This window comes from Rhinopithecus bieti, unplaced genomic scaffold (assembly GCF_001698545.2).
Source record: "Rhinopithecus bieti isolate Rb0 unplaced genomic scaffold, ASM169854v2 scaffold_11508, whole genome shotgun sequence".
NCBI lineage: Eukaryota > Metazoa > Chordata > Mammalia > Primates > Cercopithecidae > Rhinopithecus > Rhinopithecus bieti.
This window is the reverse complement of record NW_016806932.1, coordinates 968,476-994,713: the sequence shown is the minus strand read 5'-3', so window position 1 is coordinate 994,713 and position 26,238 is coordinate 968,476. Positions and strand designations below refer to the sequence as shown.

The window sequence follows — 26,238 nt, the reverse complement described above, 5'->3', positions numbered from 1 at the left end:
AAAAAAAGGAGGAGGAGGAGGAGGAAGGAGGAAGGAAGAGAAGGAGAAGGAGGAGAAGGAGAAGGGGAAGAAAACAAATGAGTAGATGACTAGAGGACCCTTCTGAATAGTGAAGCTCTTCTCTCTCCCTATGACCCAGAAGCCCCAGTAGCTAGCATTATTCCATCTTGTTGTTTGTTTGTTTTTAATCCATATGTTTTAGCATGAATTGCCAAGCCATGGCCCATTCATCAAAGGAGCATAGCCTAGTGGTTCAAGAGTGGGCCCTGGGGTCAGGCTGTCTATCCCAGAGACCATCTTAATCTCTCTGAGCTTCAACTTCCTTTTCTAGAAAAAGCAGATAATAATGGTACTTATGAAGTTGTTGTGAACATTAAATGAGCATGTAAAGCACAAAGAATGTTGTCTGGCATATGGTATGCTCTCAAAGGTGAGCTATGAATAGAATGTATCTGTAAATATAGATTCATAGAAAAAGTACATTTTGAAATTAGAGTTAATTTAAGTATTATTTTACCATTAGATACACTTTTTTCTCCCTATTCTTTGCACAGAACTAGAGCAGTGATTCTAAATTGAAGGGACTTTGTGGGAAGGAGATAAGCAACAGAATCTGCCGGGAGGGAGAGGTGATAATTTAATGTTTCATTTGCTCATTCATTCTGTAAACTTCATCATGCCAAACACTAGAAATTCAGTGGCAAGTGAAACTAGATGGTGCCTGCCTTCAAAGAGCTTAGATAGCCTAATACCAGAGAAAGGTGATTCAGCTGTCCACGGAACTCAATGTAAAATCACCACTGTGGGATGACCTCTTAGAGGAGGCATATGGTGCTGTGAAAGTCTAGCGGGGAGAGTGCACTAATCTATGGGGTGGGAAATCCTCTGAGGGCCACCTGTGGCAGAACCATCTGGCCTACTTAAAAATCCAGATTCCAGGCCGGGCGCGGTGGCTCAAGCCTGTAATCGCACTTTGCGGAAAGGCCGAGGCCCAGGTGGATCAACGAGGTCAGGAGAGTCGAGACCATCCTGGCTAAGCCCGGTGGAAACCCCATTCTACTAAAAAATAGCAAAAAAACTAGCCGGGCAGAGGCGTGGGCCGGGCGCCTGTAGTCCAGGCTAACTGGGGAGGGGCCCTGAAGGCCAGGAGAATGGGCGTAAAACCCGGCGAGGCGAGCTTGCAGTGAGGTGAGATCCGGGCCACTATCACTCCAGCCTGGGCGGCAGAGCGAGACTCCGTCTCAGAAAAAAAAAAAAAAAAAAAAAAATCCAGATTCCAGAGCTCACCCATCCCCACCCCAGCAAATGAGTACCAGGCATGGGGCCAGGAACTGCATGTTCTCATATTTCTCAGGTGCTTGCTATAAACGCTGAGAAGAGCGAGGGCTAAACTCTACGCACAGAATGAAAGGGGTAACCAGCACAGGGAGTTTGCAGCAAGGCTCTGACGCAGAAGCTGAGGGAAGGCCACCTAAGGGAGTGCTATCAAAAGCTGCTGTGTGTCCCTGTGGAGCCCACACACCTATGACCAGGGAATCTGGAGAGGCAGGAGGCTGAGGACGCAGAGCTTGGGGATGGAGGCCCATCAGCTGTGAGTGGTTTGCCTTCCACAGACTCGACTCTACACTAATGGTGGGGAGGGCAGGGGTGGAATGAAGGGCAGGGGCCTGGAGGCTGCTGTTTTTACAGGACTAGGCTTCAAGAAGAAAACGACGGAGGGGCATAATTAGGATGGCTCATAGTGGAGGATTGAGAGACTTGTTATTTTGATATTTCAGCTAGGAATGCCTTAGAGAAAGCTTATGGCCCCATCCCTCAGTCCTACCCCAACCCTACCTCACCCCACCTTTTCACTTCTTAATTGAAGGGAAAAGAATTTATCTGGCAATATGATGGAATACTCAAACTACCCTTCTAACATTCCCTTTAACTAAATCACTCATTTAGAGATTACACTCTTTATTAAAGTGTAGTCAAAACCATTTTATTTCAGAAATTGGGAGCATTAAACAGACATTATTCTATAATGTACTCATGGAGATTTGTGAAAGAAGGATATTCCCATGTAAATAATGAAAAAGTGTCTTTGATTAAAATAACTTATAAGAGGAGGTAGAAGGCGATTTGGATATGGAAAATCTAGTGTCAAATGTCAACACATGATTTTTAAGTACTGGTGTATTATTATTTAAATAATGATTGTAAAAGATAGTTATGAATCCTGAAGACAAATTCAGGACTTTTAAAACATCAAAAAGAATATGTTTTGTATTTAAACTAGTGAATATAAAAGCTGTTTCCAATATATGATTACATATGAACACTCACTCAAATACTTAATCAAGAGATATTAATGTAAATCTTAGTTTTTTTGAAGAAGGTCCTAGCAGGATGCTAATATCACTGGCCTAATTAGAATAGCAATGCACTGAACTTAGCAGTCTGCTGTGCAGCAAAAGGGTAACTAACCTCTTCACAGTGTCTCTGGGGAGCATTTTAGGTGCACAGAGCAGCTCCAAACAGCCAGGTATAAATGTCAACATCACAGTGTAATCATCTTAGTCAGTATGTGGTGCTATACAAAATACCATAGACTGGGTAATTTATAAATAATAGGAATTTATTTCTTCCAGTTCCAGGAGGTCTGAGATCAAGGTGCCAGCAGGTTTGGGTGTTTGGTGAGGGCTACTCTCTGCTTCAGGATGATGCCTTGTTGCCGCCAGAGGGCACAAATGTTGTGTTCTTGCATGGTGGAAGGAATGGAAGGCAAAAAATGGTGAACTCCCTCCATCAAATTCTGTATAAGGGCACCGAATCCCATGGGTGAAGGCAGAGCCTCATGACTCAATCATATCCTAGAGGCCACACCTCTTAATCCTGTTGCATTGTGGAGTAAGTTTCAGCATGAATTTTGGATGGGACAAAAACATTCAAACCAGAGCAGTAATGGAAAAAGCATTGGACTAAGAACTGAAGATCTGGGCTGACGTCTTGAACTGAGTCCTGTCCAGCCCTGAAGTCTCCCAATAAACCTTTGTGCCCTACTTCACAGGGTGGTAGGAGTTGTGTGGAAATATTCTGAAAAGTACTGTGCAGTTTTTTTTTTTTTTTTTTTTTTGAGACGGAGTCTTGCTCTGCCGCCCAGGCTGGAGTGCAGTGGCCGGCTCTCAGCTCACTGCAAGCTCCGCCTCCCGGGTTCACGCCATTCTCCTGTCTCAGCCTCCTGAGTAGCTGGGACTACAGGCGCCCGCCTCATCGCCCGGCTAGTTTTTTGTATTTTTTAGTAGAGACGGGGTTTCACCGTATTAGCCAGGATGGTCTCGATCTCCTGACCTCGTGATCCGCCCGTCTCGGCCTCCCAAAGTGCTGGGATTACAGGCTTGAGCCACCGCGCCCGGCCGTACTGTGCAGTTTTAAAGTACAGCTTTAAAGAGATAAACAATTAGGAAAAAAATATATGGACGTCTTAAAAGCAAAGATCTAAACTTCTGTATGTGAAAAACAGATTTTTATTTTGTGAGATTTTTCTTACCTTCAACTTGTGAAATGTAAAGAGTAACACATTTACTCATTTTCTTCTATTTCAGGTGCGTATAATTTGCTCTGCATCGACTCCTATATCAAGCTTATTTTTACATCAACATCATGACAGTGAGTTGGAGCAAAGCAGAATACTGATGGATGATTTGGGGCTGAGCCAGGTAGGCGATATTACTATAATCTCTTTTTATTATAAAACAGCTTAATTGTTTTTGGTTTGATGCATGGCTACATTTTGAAGAAGAAATGCAGTGTATAGTTAACCATTGATTTGCTGCTTCTCCTGTAAGCCTGTGTAGCAAATTTATCATTCTCAATATCACTAAATATAGAAAATTATAAACTTACAGTGGAGGGAATCTTAGTGGTCATGTAGTTCAGTGCTCCATTTTGCATGTGATAAAAATGAAGCCTAGAGAGGTGGACTAAGGTGCCCACAGTCACACTGCTGAATAACGGTAGGCCAGAGCTGGATGCCAAGCCACCTGTGCCTGGTTCTGGGCTTGCTCTGCTATACCATGCTGCCCTTTCTGGATATCTTTCTAAATGATTGCTGGATTTGTAGAGTGCATGATACAGTATCCAAGCATGTGGGCTGGCTAGTCCAGGACCATGGAGTGCCTAGCAAGGCCCTGGGCTTGAAAAGAAATCCCTGATTAATCTCCCTACCTCCATTCTGCAAACATTTATGGAGTACCTGTGGGTGCCAGGCTCTGGGGACACTGTAGGGAACAAACAGATGCTAGCCCAGTTTTTCTGGAACTTGGAGTCTGGTGATTCACCCCAGGCCAACCAGAAGTGATTTTGCATTTTCTCCTTCTGTAAGAACGTTACGGGATGTGTTTCTTCTCACCTATCAACAATTGAAATATTAGTCAAAAGTTTACAACTATCAACACTCACCCCATGAGGAGAGCCCAATTCTTCCCGCCCCACAGGTGAAAGACTGCCTAGAACAAGGAAACAATTCCTTATCAACCTGAGTAGAAATGAGGCATTTTCAGGAGTTTGGGAGAATGAGGCCTGTTCAGTAAGTGAACTTTCCAATATGATGACTTAAACCTATGTGTATATCTTAGTCTGCTATAACAAAACACCATGAACTGGGTAGCTTATAGGCAACAGAAATTTATTTCTAACAGTTCTGGAGGCTGGGAAGTCCAAGATCAGGGTGCCGTCTGGTGAAGGCCCACTTCCTAGTTCATAAGCCTCTTGTCTTTTCTGTATAAACCTCACATGGTGGAAGGGGTGAGGGATCCCTCTGGGGCATCTTTTATAAAGGCATTAATTCCATTCATTAGGGCTCCACCCACAAGACCTAATCAACTCCCAAAAGCTCCGCCTCCAGTACTATTACCTTATGGGTTAGGATTTCAACATATGAATTTTGGATGGACACAAACATTCAGACCATAGCAGTGTAGAAATAAATAGCTGCTTATAAATCTCTGTACTGGGATCATTTGAAATGTTGGTTCTCCAAGAACAATATTTACATCCAAATACTGTCTTTGACAATTTGAAAGAATACACTTGAAGAGCTACATCAGCTCAGTTTCTAAAGTCCTTTACATCAGGGCCCCCCAGCCCCTGGGCCGCAGACTGGTATTGGTTTGTGGCCTGTTAGGAACCAGGTCTCACAGCAGGAGGTGAGCAGTGGAGGAGCAAGCATTACCACCTGAGCTCCGCCTCCAGTCCCATCAGCAGCAGCATTAGATTCTCAGAGGACCGCAAACTCTGTTGTGAACTGCATGCGCAAGGGATCAAGGTTGCACGCTGTTTATGAGAATCTGATGCCTAAGATCTAAGGTAGAACAGTTTCATCCCGAAACCATCCCCCTGCCCCCGGACCATGGAAAAATTCTCTTCCACAAAACTGGTGCCTGGTGCCAAAAGGTTGGTAAAATTTACATCATTGGCTGTTAAAATTTTTTTCCCCTAGGCTGGTGCAATGGGTCATTCCTGTAATCCTAGCACTTTGGGAGGCCGAGGTGGGCAGACTGCTTTGAGCTCAGGAGTTTAAGACCAGCCTGGGCAACATGGTGAAACACCATTTCTACAAAAAATAAAAAATAAAAAATTAGCCAGGTGTGGTGGCACACACCTGTAATCTTAGCTACTGGGGAGGCTGAGGCAGGAAGATCACTTGAACCCAAAAGGCAGAGGTTGCAGTGAGCCAAGATGGCACCACTGCACTCCAGCCTGGGTGACGGAGTGAGACCCTGTCTCAAATTCCCCTAGGATCAAGACAAAGTAAGCTCAGCAGATGGAGCCAATCATATATGAAGAAATCAGGGAACGTGACCTCAGGGCCATGAAGGTTCACAATGAATCAGTGGAGAAGATGGATTTAGGGATCCAGAATTTTCTCTGAAAAGCATACTAGCAAACCTCTAAGGAAAGAGAAAAATTCCAAGCCCACTTAGTGGCCACGAGTCTGTGTTGGTGTCACTAGTCTGGGATTACCAGCCTCACAGAGACAGGGCTTCCCAACTTGGTCCTAGATGGTGGTATCAATTGTCCCAGCAGCTGAAGACTAAAAACAGCCCTGGCTTTTAGATCCCAGGCACATTCTCCAGAACCCAGACCCACTGTTCATTCGCATTTGCTTTCCTTTAGTCATTGGTTGGACTGGAAAAGGCTCTCCAGAGGTTTGTCCTTAGGGCCTCCCCGTTAGGCAGTGGGCCCCTGTCTGGAGGCCTACACCAGCCTCTTTCTAGCTTCTCAGAACTACTGTTTTTTATTTTTTGTTGTTGTTGTTGTTGTTTTAACATTACTTATTTCTGGTGTACACTTCTGGAGAAAGTTTTCCCTTTTAAGTTTTCTCTCTGATAATTTGATGTGTTTACTGCCTAGCAGTTTAAATTGGTTGACTCTCTAGTCTCATTTAAGGGATTGTATATGAAAAAAAAAGTTATAAAAAAAGGCATAATCTAAACCGGTAAGCCTAAAAAGTTTTTTAAACCTATGCTTAGGTTCTGTAAATTTTCATTTGTGATGGCTTTAATTTAATTTGTTTGTTTTATAACCAGGATTCAGCAGAAGGACTCTCCATGTTTACCGGAGAAGAGGAAATCTTTGCATTTCAGCGCACGATTTCCCGACTCACAGAAATGCAGACTGAACAGTACTGGAACGAAGGAGACAGAACCAAGAAGTAACTGTCACTTTCACATAAATAAAACTCTTGACAAATGGTTAACGCAGGCAGAACTCCTTATTGTGGGACTTGAAGGAATCATTTTCTCATCATTAATTATGCACTTTGTCCTCTGGACCATTTTAATCTAAAATTGCTGTCAAAGATCTAGTGGATTAGTAAGTTAAACACTTAACATTTTTAGGTCTACTTTTTCTTATTTGGTCTTATTTCTGCACCATGAAATTAAAATCATCATTCCTGAAGATGAATGTAGGACCAGACATTTTAGCTTCACATTAAACCACCTGAATGAACCTTGAATGCACAAGTAAATGCAAGACGTCTGGACGCCTTCAAGCTTTGACTGCATGGTGGTGGCACGTTAGAAATCCATCTTTTATAACAGGGGAGAAATGCCCTATGTTTCAATTCAAAACAAAGACAGTTTCCCACTCTGATATAAACTAAAAGGGATAATATTTTAGAATATGGGCTTATATGTGGTTTTTTTTTTTTTGGTTATGAATTATAGTAAATGTTGCAGGCCTTCAGATGTCTACATAATGAAAAAATAGGTTTTTAACCCTGAGATCAAGCTTAGTAGGCAGGACTTGATCTCAAGTGGTCACAGAGTTTTCTAAAAAAAAAAAAATTGAGAATTATAATGGGATCAATTGAGGAGCAAGTGTCAAATTCCAGCCAACAGGCAGATCTGCAGGCAGAACTACCAACTCTGCAACCAGGAATGGGGACCAGCGAGAAAGTGTGGGCGGGAGGGTGGGTGTCAGAGCCGTAGGCACTCCATCAGCAGAGGAGACTCCCGCTCACATGAGGCCGGCTGGACCCCAGTGGACAGCAGCCTCCTTCCCACTATTCGCAGACACTTGCTCTCCTTGCAGCATGCCGCCCCTGCCCTTGCTGCCGACTCTGCCACGAGATGGACCTAATAGCAAATAGGAAAGAACACCTGACAAGCCTGCTTCAAAGGAAATCTGATTTGTCCTTCACTGAGCTCATTTTTTGCTTCTTTGAGTAAAACCTGGCTTTACTAACTATTGTCACAAAGTGGATCTTCGGCTGTGGATGAGTGTGAAAAAAAAGAAAAAACATAAAATCCACAAAATCTAGTGAAAATTAAGCATTTAGGGGAAGGTAAGGCAGAGGTAAGTCAGTTCAATGATTACAGTGGTCAACATAAGTAAGCTCTTTGAACCTATTTGATTTATTATTTATTTATTTATTTTTAATTTTTATATCTTGGCCACTCCAGCCATCTCCTGGCAGGTGTAGTGTGGCATGGCATGGCCCTGTTTAATTTGTTAGTCAATAATCCATCACAGTAGTCTCTTTTAGACATTAACCTAATTAAGGCAAGCAGATAGATGGATGAGTACCCAAGCCAAGAGAAGAGTTTATTTAAATTAAGCCTTCTGTCAGTGAAATGTGGTTTAAAGATATTTTTATTGAAGTGAAACACAGTAATTTCAAAGAGGTTAAGTAATAGGGAAGAAAGATGGGAAATAACCACTTTGTGCCAGATTTAATGCTACATATTTACATTAGCTCAATTAAAAAAAAATAGTCTTAGAAAGTGAATATTATAATCCCTGTTTAAAGATAAGAAAAATGAGGCTTGGGAAAGTTAAGTAGCTTGACCTGAGATTCACAGTTTACAACTACAAAACTCATGTACTATATTTTATACCACACTCTCTTACTATTTAAAAAAAAAGAGAGATTGTTTTAAAAATTGATTGATTTAACTCAGTGAATGAAGTTGAAGATAAATTTACAACAAAACCATTGATTTGAACTCAGTAAATATAAAACGTTTAACTTTATTCTTTAGATCTTAGCTTTTTACTTTTCCCATTCCTTTGGTAATTATTCTGTACCTTAATTTTTTAAAAAATAATGTGAATGGATAGATAGACAGATGGACAGTATGACCGATAGACAGAACTGTCCCTGAGTGTGAGTGTATGTAGAAGAGTCCTCCTCTTCTATATACTTTCATAACTTTTATAACTGTTATGTTATAAAAGTTCATTTGAGGTCAGATATTGGGAATAAAGTTTCATTTTTCCATAGAAACAATCATGTAATGTTAGTTGGGGTGCTGTCCCAATGTGTAGGAGCCTATGTAATTCTCAGTGTAGCTTCCCTATAATGTCATTTTGGTACAAAAGAACTTAAACCCTGAGGGAAAAACTGTAGCTCAGGCTCCACCTAAGTAACTGGAGCATGTGTCCACTTCTGTGTCTCCAATCTGCAATCTTCTTCCCCAGCTCCAGGGGCCTGGTGGGATTGGCTACAGTGTAAGAGGCTCTTTGAGCTGGGAGAAGGGTTTATGCAGAAAGTGGGACTAGAAGGCTTTGGCTGGATCTCTGGAGGGGAGGAAGGAGTTCCAGGGTGGCTGGAAATCTACAAAGTTTATTTCATAAAATAGCATGCAAGAAAAAAACCCAAGTCTTCAAGAATAGCCATCACTAGGAAACAGTATGGTAGCTCTACTAAAAGAAAAGTAATGCCAACATGAAATGCAACCCCTAGATTGGAGAGCAACATTTCAATTTGTCTTTCTTCCAAGCCCTGCCCCTGTTACATTCTCAGCATTCCAGTCTTTCTCCCTAGAAGTCTCTCAGCAAATGCTCTTTTTTTGAAATGCTTTAAATGTATACTTTGAGATGGAGGTTTGAGCTGAGTACTGCTGTGGAAAGCTCCCATTCAATTCAAAACACAGAGGGGGGATGTCTTTAGAGTCAGGAGAAAACACCATGTGCCAAGGGTGCTCTCCAAACTGATCACTGGTTCCCAGACTTAACAGAGGTCAAGCGGAGAAAAGGAAAGCTTTCCTTAGAGAAGAAAAGAAAATCTTATCACTTCTCATATTTCTTTACGCAGTGTATGAGCTTATTTGCTGATATCACTAATCCTGAGATGAAAACAGGATGGACTTAAGTAATTTTAACCTATTTCTGAGGCCAAAAGACTGTAGCATTATTTTAATCAAATTTATGCCTTTTCAATGGGACTTCAAATTTGAATAATAAGGCAATACTTTTATCTTCTTAATGTATATATATTTCCTGTACTTACAAGTGTGCAAATAACATAATTTTAAAATTAGTTGGAATATTGAAAAAAATTAAAATTTCACTTGTAAAATAAGTGGATGTGCTCATATCCATTTATTTATTTAAGAAACACATCATGTTTTCTGTGTCCTGGGCATGGTTCTATGTGCTTTATAAATAAACTCTTTTGATCCATATAACAGTCTTATGAGATAGGTGCCATTATAATCATTTTATAGACAGGGAAGCTGAGACATGGAACACAGCTAAAGCAGAATCCTGAATTGCTAAGATATACGCTGAAGTCAATAAAATTAAGCAAAGTGCTAGCATATTAAATTTTCCATTTCATCGCCTCTGTCCTGAAAACAGTATTGCTGGTCCATGTAACTGGAACCTACACTTGACGGCTGCTTTATCTGAGATTAAAAACATGCAGAAGGATTGGGCGCCTGGGTCCCTGACATTTGGGTTCCTGATCAGTTACGGGAATCTGTCTTGCAGCAAGTCTGTAAGTTACCTTTATTAGATTTACTAATGTCAAAAGACGTCACTTGCTGGTAGGAAAGGATTTTCTTTGGAAATGAGTTTATAACTTCTTATATAGTCAGAATTAAGATGAATGTTCCCTATTGGTATATAGCAGTTCATTTTTCTGGAATAGAAAATTACAAATGTTAAAATCTGCCCTCTTGTCGAGTGTCTGCTGACTCAGTCCAGCAGCTCACTGGGACCCTCACATCTGTTACCCCCGCTGGTCACTCGGTCCAGTCAAACATGCCTGTCCGCCGGCCTTTCATCTGTGCTGCATGGAGCCATCAGTCTGTCTTGCCTGCTTGCCTAAGGGGCTTTCCGGATGTTGTGCTGAGAATTTTCCTATCTCAGGGCTGTACTTACTGGGTTCCCGGTGGTTGATTGCTTGTCTCTAATGATGCAGTGGGAAGGGCTCGAGATCCAGCATTGGAAAATTCAGTTCTGCTAATTATTGTTTTGTGACCTCGACCAAGATAGTGCTCTGAGCCTCAGTTGTATCATCTTATAAATGGGAATCATAATGCCCATTTCATAGAGTTACTATGAGGATTGTTGGTGAAAAGCGCTTTGCAAATGGTAAAGGATTAAATGATTAAACGAACATCAGTTGTCATTGATACTAATGATTATGATCATAAATCCTACTTTCTACTTTGTGTTATAGCCTTTTGAGGAACGCAAAACAGAAGACACATTCCAACCACTGGTTTCTAACAGAAGGGAAAAGATACTCATTAAATGGCTAGACACCAAGAACACACGGGTCTGGCTTCATGAGATGCTGGAGAAGGTTGTTAAATTCAAATCCATGTTTTCAGGATTAATACAGAAATTGTTGTTTGGCGGACATCAAAGATTTCCCAGAAACAGGGCACCATCTTGTGGTCAGTAGGATGAACTGACAGGAAAAAAAAGTCCAGTGGTTCTCAATGCTACACATTCCTAGGCTTAGGTCCACCTCCAGGGTCAGGTGTGGTGAGTCACGATGTGTGGCCCCAGCATCAGCACTTGTTAATGTTCCTCGTCAGATTCTAAGGTGCAGCAGGGTTGATCACCGCCAATCAGGCAGGCTGTGGAGCTCTTGCCTATGACTACACAGCCGGTAAGCACAGAGAGCCCTGCCTGCAGCTGGGTCCTGACTCTGGGCCCCTGATGCAGAGACCACGGCACTTTCCAGGGAGTAGAGGCTGTTGCTATGATTCCTGGAGCCCAGGTCATGAGCACACTGGCACACACAAAGGCACCTCCCAGAGCCCACCCCTCTCCTCCCTGGAGGCCTGCGCTCCTCTGCCTTTCTTCTCCACCCACACTAATAACGTCAAAATAGGTAACCACGCAGCACTTCCTAGTTTACAAAGCACTTTAGGAGGCCAAGGCGGAAGGATCGTTTACTCCTACCATATCGGTCGTCCACAGCAAATTCTGTGAGGAGATGTGATTATCCTACTACCCATGAGGAAACCGGGGCACTCGGGGGATAAGTGGTTTCACAAGCATATCGAGTAAGCACATGTCTTTTGGATCCCAACCCTGTGCTCTGCAGCCCTCCTGGTAGTAGTAGTAATAGTAGCCCCCATTCTAAAGTCATCGTGGTCTTGAGGCTGGAACAGGAAAGATGTGGGTGTCGGGGCATGCACAGGGGTGTTGTTTTGCACAGCCCCATATGTGATAGCAAATAATTGGAAACACAGTGGCTGGCAAACTGAAATATTTAATCTTCACAATAATTCTGGGAAAGGAGATATTGTTCTTAGAGAAGGGGTTAGAGCTTGAAGAAAATAAGGAATTCCATTGTGGCTATAAAACATTTCAATCTCAGGACTCTCTCTCTCTCTCTCTCTCTCTCTCTCTCTCTCTCTCTCTCTCTCTCTCTCCATTTATTTATTTACTTTGAGACCGTGGAGTGCAGTGGCACAATCATGGCTCACTGCAGCCTTGACTTCCCCGGCTCAAGTGATCCTCCCACCTCAGCCTCCCAAGTAGCTGGGACTACAGGTGTGCACCACCATGCTCAGCTAATTTTTAAAAATTTTTTAAAAAACACAGATGGGCTCTGGCTATGTTGCCAGGGCTGGTCTCAAACTCCTGGGCTTAAGTGATCCTCCTGCCTCGGCCTCCCAAAGTGCTGGAATTATAAGCATGAACCACCACGTCTGGCCCCACTTTCCACTTTCAAAATGCTTGCAGACCCCAAAGAGCTTTTATATGGGTGGGATATATAATCACCAGTATTAGAAATCAAGCAGAGAAATTGTTAGATATTTAATTCATTTAAAAATAACAATAAGCACACAAAATATTACCTAAATAGCATTATGAAAAGTAACAGCATTTTCCAAAACAAGAAACAAGTTAGTGAGAAAAGTGGCATTGTTTTAAATTTTTGCCAATGTCTGGCTTAGTAAAATACAGCCAGATTCTCATACCTGCCTTTGCATTCAATCTGTTGGAATATCACACATCATGTAGCTCCTGAAAAAATCAACTGTGTACATGTGGGAGAATGAGAGAGAAAGGTAAATAATGTCTTAGTGGTTTTATGGAAAATGACTTTCACCTCATGGACTCACCAAGAGTCACAGGTCCCTCAAGGGTCCCTGGACCACACTTCGACAAGGCTGAGTTTATTGCTAATGGGATGAAGGATTCCCATGTGCCCACTGGAGCCCACTGGTAAGAGCTGGTATTGGCAACTGGAGTGGAGAGAGGGTCCTAAGCATGGGAAGGGTGGGGCCAAGCTAGATGGGAATTTGAATATAGGAGAAGATGGTAGCCAGTCTACCCATTGAGACCTCCTAGCCACTGCCTCACTTCATCCTCATTGCTGCCTGCTGCTCTGAGCCCTAAGCACTTTGCCAGCCCAGCCCCAACCTTGCAACTCTCTTCTCTAGCTTCTCCTCTGTGTCTCAGCTCTTCCTTCTCTGAAAGCTTCTGGTTCCTTTTCCTTTTCTCACCATCTAAGTTCTTTCTTGGATCCACATAAAAATGCTAATTATGAAAAACAACACCCAATATTATACAAAGTCCTTTCACACTTAACGTCTTCTTCACACTCTTTTCTTGATGTCCATAGCAACAAATACCAGCTGATGCCAGTTATTCTCAAGTGTGTCTTCCCATCCCTGAATCCACCAGTCTCCTGTTCTGTACTTCCAATTGCCTGCTGGATCTCTCCTCTTGAATGTTGCTTAAACTCAGTGTGTCTCAAATAGTACTCAACCCAATCCTCCACTCTGAAATATCTTCTTGCAATGGTACACTTTTTGCAATGATACTGTCTCAGGCACTCACACAGCTGCAGTACTCTAATACTCTGCCACTGGCAGTCAACAAGAGCCAGTGATGTTGGGGACAGAAAAGAAAGGATAAACATTGGAATCATGTTACATGTTGCAGAAAGGGTCCAAAATAAGTACCAGTGCAGGGCAGGACTTGGAGAATGGTTAGTTATTGGAATGAATGGCAAAGCCAACAATCTGAAGACAGGAGCAGTTTAAGCAAAGGTGATCCCAGGACTTTCAGCCTGTCCTGAGTGTTTCCACAGTTTCTTCTACAGTGACAGGATCAGTTCTGGAATCTCCCAGTCCTCATTATCCACCTGGGGGCTGGGGTAAGACTCCAGAGAGTCCTAGGACAAGCTGGCCTTTGGGAATGCAGTAGACAGTTCTCATTTCACTGATTCACTCTTTAATTTATTGAATAAACACTATCAAGTGCTTCTTATGACAAGGCACTCTGCTAGATGCTCTGTGGGACATGATGAAGTTTAAAGCTTTATTTAAAGAAAAGTCATTATTTTGTCCAGGCACAGTGGCTCATGCCTGTAATTCCAACACTTTGGGAGGCCAAGGTGGGGGGATCACTTGAAGCCAGGAGTGAAAAAAAAGAAAAAGGGAAAAAAAAGTGATTATTTGAATAGGAGAATTTATATGTTGATTATATTGCTCCTTAAGGAAAAGTCAGCAATTTAAATCAAAATTAAAGCTTGAATCTCTAAAAGTGGCTAACCTCATCTGGAACATGTGGCTCCCCCTTGCCCCTAAGATCACCTTCTCCGTAGTCTACCAGGCTAGCATGAGCCACACCTGTTCAGTTTTCCAACTCTCAGTGAAGAGAAAGACTTCATTAATATTTGGGGGATACGGGCCAGGTACAGTGTCTCACATGTGTAATTCCAGCACTTTGGGAGGCTGAGGCAGGTAGATCGCTTGAGGTAAGGGGTTCAAGACCAGCCTGGCCAACATGGTGAAACCCCATCTCCACAAAAAATATGAAAATTAGCCAGGCATGGTGATGAGTCCCTATAATCCCAGCTTCTTGGGAGGCTGAGGCAGGAGAATCACTTAAACCCAAGTGGCAGAGGTTGTAGTGTGCCGAGACTATGCCATTGCACTCCAGCCTGGGCAACAGAGTGAAACTCTCGAAAAAAATGTATATATTTTTGGGATACAGATAATAAATTCAGAAAATACCTGGAATCGAGATGATATGGCTAATCAAATTTAATGTGATCATCTTCAGCATGAATCTCCACTTTGTTCCAGCTCCCCCTCCAGATTCCAGACACCTCTTCTATCCCCCTCCACAAGACGATACTCATAGACACACATATACCTCTGAGTGCTTCCTGGAAAGGGCAGAATCCAAAAAGAAGCCTCTTCTGCAACATGACAGTCACTGCTAGAACTTGCCCATAACCAGTTCTCTCTTTCCAAGCATACAGGCGGGTCACACTTTCTGGCCCCTTGGCAGTTAGGCAAGGCCATGTGACTACTTCTGAGCAGTTAGTTGGCAGTGAGTGGAAGTGATGTGACATATGTGTCATTTCCAAGGTGAAGCACTTACTAGCTGGCTTGAGAGCTTCTAGATCTCTTTTCTTTTGCATGGAAAACCTGGAAATACCATGTTGAGACAGAGACACCCAAGATAAAATAGCCTGGAAGGCTGAACCTCCACATGGAAATACCAAACCACCCATGGTAAATGCTGTGTGAGGAAGAAATAAAATTACATTCTGTTTTTCCCTGGAGAAATAAGGGAAAAAATAAAAATAAATTACATTCTAATAAACCATGGTGACCTTTGGTGCTATTTGTTATGGCAGCATAATCCAGCTTGTCTTGACTATACACCAGCCGGCCGGCCGGCCAGCCCCTTCAGGGTCTGTTTCTTGTCTGAGGACCTGACCCTTCCTTGGGAACTGACACTAAGAATGGCTGCTCTCCTTGGCTTCATCTCCAGACCCGCGTGGCTTGTCTCTAGAGAGCTTAGCAATAGCAACACATCTCTCTATTGCCCCAAACCTCAACATTCACACATGTGCTATAACTGCCCCCAAGAATCCCCCTGCATCTCTTCACTTCCAATACTTTTTTACTTGGGTTTTGTGTTTTTTGGGTCACAGTGAAAATATTAGGTGGACAGGTTTAAATGTATCCGACGACTTTAAACCCGACTTTGATACTCAAGTGGGCATGAAAGCTGCTTGCAATTCTTTAGGGCTTGGACTTGAGCCATCAGTTGTTTAAAACTCTAAGCAGATGCAAGTTATAAAAACCATTTATTCACATATGAAGTCTGCATCCAGAGAAAACCGTTTTCAGAGCTTTAATCAATCTAACCAAAGAAGAATAGGCAGGGTATAAAATCACGCAGTGCCAAGGCACATGCTTACCCCGACCCAAAAGGAATCCAGCCATTTCATTCCTCCAGCAGGTGGCGATCCAGAGGCATCCTGAGAGAAGAGGCAGGCAGGAAGAACAGAGCACCACTAGGAGTCAGGAGTGTATCTGAGATCCTGTACTGCTACTAACCGTATATAACCTCATGCACATAACTGTGGGTAAGTCACTTAATGTTACTCTTTGGGCCTCACCTAAGACCTTTATTTCTGTGAAGCTCTGATGATTTATAATTTGATCAAACGGTGTACACAGATGGCCCGTAAGCACATAAAAAGATGCTCAGTATCATGACTCATTAGGGAAATGCAAATCAAAATCACTGTGAGACACCACTTTACACCACTAGGATGGTTAGAATCAAAGAGATGGAGAATAAAAAAGGCTGGCAAGGATGTGAAGAAATTGGAACCCTCATACGCTGCTGATGAAAATGTAAAATGGTGTAGCTTTGGGAAACAGTTTGGCAGCTCCTCAAAATATTAAGCATCTAGCAATTCTACTCCTAGATACCTAAGAGAAGTAAAAATATATATCCGCACAAGAACTTGTGCATGAATGTTTGCAAAAGATTATTAGCCCCAAAGTGAAAACCCAAATGTCCACTACCTGGTGAATGGATAAACATGATGTGGCATTACATATAAAGTAGTAGTATCCAGCAATGAAAATGAAGTCCTGATATGTGCTGCTACAAGGATGGACCTTGATATTCTTTTTTTTTTTTTTTTTTTTTTTTTTTTGAGGTGGAGTCTCGCTCTGTCGCCCAGGCTGGAGTGCAGTGGCCGGATCTCGGCTCACTGCAAACTCCGCCTCCTGGGTTCACGCCATTCTCCTGCCTCAGCCTCCTGAGTAGCTGGGACTGCAGGTGCTGGCCACCTCGTCCGGCTAGTTTTTTGTATTTTTTTTAGTAGAGACGGGGTTTCACCGTGTTAGCCAGGATGGTCTCTATCTCCTGACCTCGTGATCCGCCCGTCTCGGCCTCCCAAAGTGCTGGGATTACAGGCTTGAGACACCGCGCCCGGCAAAAACATTATTCTAAGTGAAAGAAGCCAATCATGAAGGGCACACATATATATGGCTCCATGTGTATGATATGTCAAGTAGGCAAATTTGTAGCGATAAAGAGTAGGGCCTGGGGGTGAGGGCAGGAATGAGGAATAATTGCTAATGGGTACAAGATTTCTTTTAGGGATAATGAAAACATCTGAAATTAGATTGTAGTGGTGATTGCAAAACTCTGTGACTAGACTAAAAATCACTGAACTGTGTGCCTTACCTGGTTGGATTTTATGGTATGTGAATTATACCTCAATCAAGCTATTAAAAATAGTGTACAGGGCTGGGCGTGGTGGCTCATGTCTGTAATCCCAGCAATTTGGGAGGCCAAGGCAGGTGGATCACTTGAGGCCAGGAGTTCAAGACCAGCCTCGCCGACATGGTAAAACCCTGTCTTTACTCAAAATACAAAAATTAGCTGGGCATGGTGGCACACATCTGTAATCTCAGCTACTCAGGAGGCTGAGGCACGAGAATTGCTTGAACCCAGGAGGTGGAGGCTGCAGTGAGCTGAGATCGCGTCACTGCACTCCAATCTGGGTGATGGAGTGAGACTCTGTAAAAAAAAAAAAGTGTACAGATATTCCCCAGTCATTCATTCATTCATCATTTACTTGCTATCTACTCTGTGCCAGGAGCTGGGCACACTGAGAATAATGAGACAAACTCCCTCACCATGACAGGCTTGTGATCTTTTAGGGACAACACATAGACATAATGTGGTAAGTGTCAAGGAAGAGCCTCACCCAGGTATTCTGGGAAGACCAGGGCACTCAAGTCAGCCAGGAAATGTAGTAAAAGGCATAGAACGGACCGAGGGACAAATGCTGTGCTCGGGAGGAGAGATGCAGAATGACAAAACCCATCGCTAGTCTCCAGGAGATGGAAAGAGCTGAGAGAGAGCACCAGTGCAGGGCCAAGTGTCATCCATACAACGAGAAATTACAAAGTGCTCTGGCAATTCAGAAGAGGGAGTTATAATGAGTGTTATTCTTCTGAATGTTCAGAGAGAAATTAGACATAATTTGGTCCTTCAAGACGTAACAATTCCCCTTTAGAACCCAAAATTCAGGGTGCACAGTGTAAAAACTGCTGCTATTATCAAAATGTGTCCCTCATTTTGCACTAATAACCTATCATATCTTAACCAAACTCTGAAAAGGCAGAATATTAAATTCAATTGCTAAAGAAGTATCAGTTGATTTCTATTGATTAGAGCAACTTGATTATCGAGTTTGTAGAATTAAAAATAATTGGTTATGCTTTTGTGGTACTGACATAATTAAACTGAACAGCACAAAAATAATGCTCAAACCATGACAAAGCAACTTTAAGTTTGGGGCAAAATAGACAGCTGATGTATGGATGAGCTAAACTCCCACCTTACAATCACCACTTTGTAGCCCATAGTTACATGTGGGGAATAAGGAAGAGAAGGGGCCATGTGCGATAGCTCAAGCCTGTAATCCCAGCACTTGGGGAGGCCAAGGTGGGCGGATTACCTGAGCTCAAGAGTCCAGCCTGGGCAACATGGTAAAACCCCATCTTTACAAAAAATACAAAAATTAGCCGGGCATGGTGGTTCACTCCTGTAATCCCAGCTATTCAGGAGGCTGAGGCAGGAGAATCGCTTGAGCCTGGGAGGCAGAAGTTGCAGTGAGCTGAGATCGCACCACTGCACTCCAGCCTGGGTGACAGAGTGAGACTCTTCATCAATGAAAGAAAGGAAAAGGAAGAAAGAAGAGAGAGAGAGAAAGAGAGAGAGAGGAAGGAAGGAAGGAAGGAAGGAAGGAAGGAAGGAAGGAAGGAAGGAAGGGGAAGAAAGAAAGAGAGCGAGAAAGGAAGGAAGGAAGGAAGGAAAGAAAGAGAGAAGAAAGAGAAAGAAAGAAGAAAGAAAAAGAAAGAGAGAAAGAGGAAGGAAGAGAGGACCTGCTGTAGTGTTGGGAGGGACTCCCTCATGGAGATGGAAAAGGAGCGGGCAGAATATTGGCACTCAGAGCTCTTGTCATAGCATAAGTTAGAGGGCCCCAGGGCAACCTGATGACAGCTAACGGCAGGTCCCTCTTCCTGCTGTGACCCAGGGCACCATCCTTATTCAGGCTGAACTGGATCTGCAGCCTGTGTGTGCTCTCTAGACCCACCTCGACTCTTGGTTTGGGGAAGGCTTTCTCCTCCAAGGCTCTGGTTTGTCCCCAGTTTGTGCCACTGAGTTTCAGTCCCCTTCAACTCTGCCTCAAGGCTAGAATTTATGCCTCAGGGGGTGGGGATGGGGAGGGTGTCCTCAGCCTGCTGTTTACCTGACAGCCTGCATCTGCCCCCATTTACATCCTCTGCAGAGCCAAACCTCCTTTCTGTGTTCATTCTTTCCAAGCTCCACGTGTGGCAGAAGGGTCGGGAATGGGATCAAGAGAGGCTGGCTAGGTTCTCAGCTCCATGTTGGGCAAAGCCGTTAGTATGGAGCTTGGCTTCCTCACTCATCCAGCTTCGTTTGGAGTCAGACTCGGGTTAAATGCCTGCTGTGTGACCTGGCGTGTTAGCCAAAGTTGCTCAACCTTCATCTCCCCATTTGTAAAATGGGGGAAAGAATACCAACCTTGGCGGGTGCTGTCGGCATCAGAGATCATTACTCATAGCGCCCAGCACCGAGCAGACATTCATTAGCCAGCAATTGTTATCTATGATTGTCCTCAAACTCCCTTCCTGTTCTGAGAGAGATGCTGGGTCACAGGGCTCCCATTCTTCAGGCTGGCATTTCAGTTCCATCTGGAAGATGAGTAGAGGCAGCCCTGAGGAACCTGCCCAGGGGCTCAGAGGCACGGAAGATGGCCAGATGTCACTCCTCCATTCCCATTCTTGGACCCTGGCCTGGGGTAGCTCAGCCTTCACCTTCTGGCTTCTCTGTGCAGCACTCATGGCCCCTCATGTTTGCATGTGTGCCTTCCGCTCCCTCTGCCTACATGAAGCCAAATGGAGGGTGGGCTTTGGGTCCTCCTCCCAGTGCAAACCTTCACCTGTGAGACAGACTGCAAAGGGCCAAGGGTAGTCTGCAGCTTGGTGACATGAACCACCAGTCTCATTCTCTAAGCTGAGGCCCTAACCTTTTGTTGTCATGGGCTCCACCAAGAAGCTGAGGATGGATGCTCAGAAATCTCCACTCTAACCAAGTTCTGCACAAATATCCGCTGAGATTTTGCACAGATTCTCCAGGGGCCCATGACCACAAGTTCAGACACCTGAACTCTGGTGCTTCCTCGTGTGTGTGTGTGTGGCAGCCTCTCCCAGGGGGCTTGGTGCTCACCTGCTCTCTGGAAGATTAACAAAGTCAGGGTGTTGGTTTTTCCAAGGGCTGAGTCACTGCGGTTGGAAGTAGTGAGGGTGACCTGTACGACCCTCCTCTCAGGTAGGGAGGACTGAGGGTCCTCGGCCACCCAAGAGGCTCCTGAAGAGGGCACCCTAAGGTGCCGGCATGTTCTGGACATGATCATTTATTGGGAGAATCTGACCAAATATGTCATTATATTACATGTCAGAACATTATACTCAGCACATTCTCAGCAAAAGCATTCACTTCTTTAAGACTATTTTCCTCACACTATTGAGCTCTCAGGCAAGTTGAGTTTGCCATTGATACTGTTTGCTGGATGATAATTAAGGATGACTTACTACATTGTTCCCCAAATCTAGTGAGCCATCAGAACCACCTGGGAAGCTGATACAGACTATTCAGCCCCATGCCAAACTCATTGAACTTGGATCTTCTTTGGAGAGACCCAAAAAACTGTATTTTTAAACTAAGTGTCATCAGTGAACCTAATGATTAACTAAGATTAGGAAACAAGGACTCAACATTGAGTAACATTTAACCTTCCTAAAGAAGGCTTTTTTTTTTTTTTTTTTGAGACAGGGTCTCACTCTGTCACCCAGGCTGGAGTACAGTGGCACGATCATGACTCGTTGCAAGCTCAAGTCCAACCTCCCGAGCTCAAGTGATCCTCCCACGTCAGCCTCTCAAGCAGCTGGGACTACAGGCGCACACCACCATGTCCGGCTAATTTTTTTTTTTTTTTGAGACGGAGTTTTGCTCTTGTTGCCCAAGCTGGAGTGCAATGGTGCCATCTAGGCTCACTGCAACCTCCGCCTTCCAGGTACAAGCGATTCTCCTGTCTCAGCCTCCCAATTAGCTCGGATTACAGGCATTCACCACCACACCTGGCTAGTTTTTTTGTATTTAGTAGAGACGGGGTTTCACCATGTTAGGCAGGCTGGTTTCAAACTCCTGACCCGAGGTGATCCACCCGCCTCAGCCTCCCAAAATGCTGGAATTATAGGGCGGCACCTGGCCGGCTACTTTTTTTTTTTTTTTTTTAATTTTGTAGAGACAGGGTCTTCCTATGTTGCCCAGGTTGGTCTCAAACTCCTGGGCTCAAGTGATCCTCCAGCCTTGGCCTCCCAAAGTGCTGGGATGACAGGCATGAGCCACCGAGTCTGGCCTAATAAAATTGTTTGAGAAATCAAATAATTGATGTTATATCCCCAAAGTTTTTAAAATATATTTATTAGTTTGATCACTGTTCTCTGACAATTTAAGGCAGCTTTGAGAAGTACATGAAGCACAGTAAGTTTTTTTTTTTTTTTTTTTTTTTTTTTTAAAAAAAGAAGGAAAAGGGGGGAAAAGTAGATTGAAACAGGCATTAAACTAAAACTGCCTGGTAACCTCACACATCAAGTTTCATTGGAGCAATCCCACTCTTTTATATTTCTGTCTCACTCCCCTCTCTCTTTTCCATTAAGTGGTTTTGAGGCTATCTCAAGTGAGGCCATTTCATCAAACTAGCCTTTATAACAAAGTACTTTAAGAGGACGAGGGTGAACTACTCACTCAGTTTTTAAGGTCAGTGATCACAGCAGCCCTGACCCTTATAGTCTAGTGTGGAGGTGGTGGGTGGAGTGGGGGAGACAGATAGTAAACAAATCACCATAAAAATAAATGAGACAACATCAGGGTGTGTTTAGGACTGAGCCAAAAATGCAGAAGGGTGCTGTGCTGGAGAGTGCCCGGGGCGCCCTGGGATCAGATGGTCAGAGAAGTCCTCTGAGGAGATAGCTTCTGTGTGGAGCCCTGCAGGGCATGGGGCCCAGTTGGGTGACCCTTGGGGCAGAGCATTTTAGTCAGAGGGAAGCTAGCGCAAGGGCCCAAAGGCAGGGTTGTGTTTGGGGTATGGGAGGAACAGGAAGAACATCTCTGAGTTGGCAACTAAGGGCCTTTTTCCCCAGCTGGGTAAAAAGTATGATCAAAACCCAATGTATCTGTAGCGAGTGCTACCATCACATCCCAGGCCACCACCTGTGGATTTTTGTTTGTCCTTGAGAGCGACCTGGTGAGGTCTTTGCCCTTCTTCCTCCCTCTGTACTTTTCCCCTGATGGGTGCTCCTCTTTGATGGCATCTCCAAAGCTTCACCTCATCACCTTTTCTTAGTCCTTTTCCTCTTGCTGCCATAGTACAAAAGCCTATACCACCCAGCAGAATGCCACCTCCTCCAGGAAGCCTTTCTCAGTCCTAGGCAGCATGAACCAGCAGGAAGCGTCTTTGCTCCAGTCTCCCACAGCACTCTGCGAGTATTTCTCCAGCAGCTCTTGCTTCTCTCTACCCTGGACTGTATGGCATGTCTTGCAAACACCTCTCATCCCAGTACCTCAGGCAGCCTCAGGATTGGGATCTGGGCTTTATTCTTCACTGTGTCCCACCTACGCTGGGTCCGCATGGACATCTGCAAATTATAGGGCTTATTGGCTGTTCACAGGCAGTTCCTGAAGCCAGTGTCATGGAGCAGCTGAGCTTTGCTCACCCTGGGTTAGGTGCTTGGGAGGGATGAGAAGGACAAGGCACAGCTGTTGCTCTTAAGAAGCTTAGAAATCTCTGGTGGTGGGGGCGGGCAGGCAGGCAAGGCTAGCATGCTGACAGTACCAGTGTGGGGCAGTGTCGCCAGACTGAGGCAGAAGGGACACACCACAGAGCACTTGACAGCCATGGGGACCCAGCAGGAAGAAAGCACAAGAAATTCTATTTTGTTGTATTAGTGATCTGAAAAATTAGAAATAAAAATTGTTTTACCGTTTTTGCCATCTGGATGGTCCTTAGCACCTCTCTCTGTCCATTGTGAGCCAGCCATGGTCTAACACCTTTCATCCCCAAGGAGACGTGGCATTCGTAATGCTGAGGCCTCGAGGATGGCATCCTTTCCTGTGCACTCACCCGCAGTGAGTCACCTCACACTACAGTTTACGTGCTACAGGATGTTATGGACATGACTAATTTTATAAAGACAGGACTTCAAGAAATTTTTTTAAACTTTTTTCTTTCCCATTTACTTTTACAGAAGTCACAAGATCTTTATAGCAGAATCTTTACATTATTTTGTAAATGAAATGGTGGGGGTAGGGGTGGCCATGACAATCTTTTGTACCACATAAAGGTTTTTGGATTGCTCATGACAGTGGATAAATGAATTGTTGGACTTAAAGATGAATTATGCACTTTCTTTGAAAAACAATTTTAAAACCTTGATTGTCCTAAATTTGCTGACCTTTCCTATAGGAAGTGGTTCACTAGTATGCTACTATAAGTATTTTTAAAATTAGTACTTTCAAGATATGGGTGATTTTATTTATTTATTTATTTATTTATTTATTTATTTATTTATTTATTTTTGAGACAGACTTGTGCTCTTGTCGCCCAGGCTGGCGTGCAGTGGCGGATCTCGGCTCACCGCAACCTCTGCCTTCCGGGTTCAAGTGATTCTCCTGCCTCAGCCTCCCGAGTAGCTGAGATTACAGGCATGCGCCACAACGCCCAGCTAACTTTGCATTTTTAGTAGAATTGGAGTTTCTTCATGTTGGTCAGGCTGGTCTTGAACTCGTGACCTCAAGTGATCCGCCCACCTCAGCCTCCCAAAGTGCTGGGATTACAGGCATGAGCCACCGTGCCTGGTCAGGTGATGTTTTTTAACAAGAGAAAGAAGTACCCTTACAACATCTGTGACTGCTGCTAGAAAGAGAATATATGAGCATCTCAAAATGTTGCATCATGATGTGATTTGTGGCCAAAAATTATATTAGGTATTATTTATTTTAAAACTCCCACATGTGCACACAAAAGGATAATAAAAAAAGACTGAACTATACACACATAAATTTCACAACTTAAATGAAATGGCTTTATTCCTTGAAAAGTACAAACCACTGAAACTCACCAAATATGAAAAAGATAATCTGAATAGCCCTATAACTATTAAGGAAATTAAATTAGCAACTAAAAACCTTCCAAAAAAAGAAGTCTCCAATCCCAGGTGATCTCACCAGAGAATTCTATCAAATGCTCAAAAAAGAAGTAACACCGAGTTCTACTCAATGTCTTTCAGAAAATCGCAGTCTCTTTCAGAGGTAACACTTCTCAACTCATTTTATGAAGCTAGAATTACTATGATACACAAACCAAAGACAGTATGAAAAAATAAATCCAAAGATCAATATCCCTCATTAGTGTAGATACAAAAATCCTCAGCAAAATATTAGCAAATATAATTCAGCAATATATAAAAAGAATTATACACCATAATCAAGAACAGTGTATTTCAGGATGCAGGGCTGGTCCAACCTAAGACCCAGACTAAGGCAAGGATGTCTATTCTCTTAACTCTTATGCAGTATAGTAGAGTTGAGGTTCTAGCTTGTACAATAAGGCAAGAAAACGCAAACAGATCAGAAAGAAAGAACAAAAATAAAAAACCTATCCCTATTTGCAAGTGTTATGATTGTCTATGTAGGAAATTGAAAAAATATATACAAAAAGTTTCTAAAACTAATAAACAAGTTCAGCAAAGTCATAGGATACAAGATAGACATACAAAAGTCAAGTGTGTTTCTATATACTGACAATGAATACATGGATACTAAAATTAAAAATATGATACCATTTACAATTGCCAAAAAAAAGAAAAAGTACTTTGGTCCAAATCTAACAAAACATGTACATGATTTGTATACTGAAAACTACAAAATACTAATGATGAAAGAAGGTCTAAATGAATGGAAAGACATACCCTATAGATTAGAAGACTTGGCTGGGCATCGGTAATCCTGTAATCTCAGTACTTTGGGAGGCTGAGGCCGGAGGATCACTTGAGCCCAGGAGTTCAAGACCAGCCTGGACAACATACAGAGACCTCCATCTCTACAAAAAATATATATATTTTAAATTAGCTGGGCATGGTGTCATGTGCCTGTATTCCCAGCAGCTCTGGAGGCTGAGGTAGGAGGATTCTTTGAGCCTGGGAGGTCAAGGCTGCAGTGAGCGGTGATTGTGCCACTGCACTCCAGCCTGGGCAACAGAACAAGTCCTTGCCTCAAAAAATAAAATAAAATAATTTAAAAAATAGAAGACTCAACATAGCAGAGATGACAATTCCAAAATTGATATATAAGATGAATGCAATTCCTATCAAAATCCCAGCAAGATTGTTTATATATCTAGACAAGATTATTCTAAAATTAACATAGTCGGGAGGGCAAGGTGGGAGGATCACTTGAAGCCAGGAGTTTGAGACCAGCTTGGGCAACTTAGTAAGACCCCCATCTCTACAAATTTTTTTTTTTTAAACTTAGCCTACCATGTTGGCACATGCCTGCAGTCCCAGCTCCTCGGGAGGCTGACGGAGGAGAATCACTGGGCCTGAGTGTTTGAGGCTGCACTGAACTATAATCATGAAGCTGTACTCCAGCCTGAGTAACAGAGCAAGATGCCATCTTAAAAGAAAAATTAAAATTATATAGAAAAGCAAACAAAGCTGAAAAGGTAAAACTATTGAAAATAAAATAAAAGTAATCTCTACCCAATTTTGAGACTTATAACTATAGTAATTGAGACTGTGGTTTTGGTGAAGGGATGGTCACAGAGATTAATGGAACAGAACAGACAACTGAAAAACAGACCTACACAGATATGTCCCACTGATTTTTAGAAAGGTGTAAAAGCTATTCAATAGAAGGATAGGCTTTTCAACAAGTGGTGCTGGGACAACTGGACAAACATAGCTATCAACAAAAAGCAAACAAATCTCTACCTGGAACTCATATCTCATACAAAATTTGACTTAAAATCAATCACAGACTTAAATGTAAAGTGTAACTGTTCAGGAAAAAAATAGA

General features: G+C 43.2%; 1 protein-coding gene across 1 annotated transcript in view; it reads left to right on the top strand.

The window, feature by feature from the left end:
- The window catches only part of AFG1L (AFG1 like ATPase), a 223,618-nt gene extending 213,765 nt beyond the window's left edge, over nt 1–9,853 (top strand). Inside the window, 2 exon segments of the mRNA XM_017878746.1 lie at nt 3,588–3,701; nt 6,573–9,853. Of these exon segments, the coding sequence (XP_017734235.1) occupies nt 3,588–3,701; nt 6,573–6,701 (243 nt within the window). The 3' untranslated portion in view covers nt 6,702–9,853.
- Nucleotides 9,854–26,238: the final 16,385 nt, after the last annotated feature.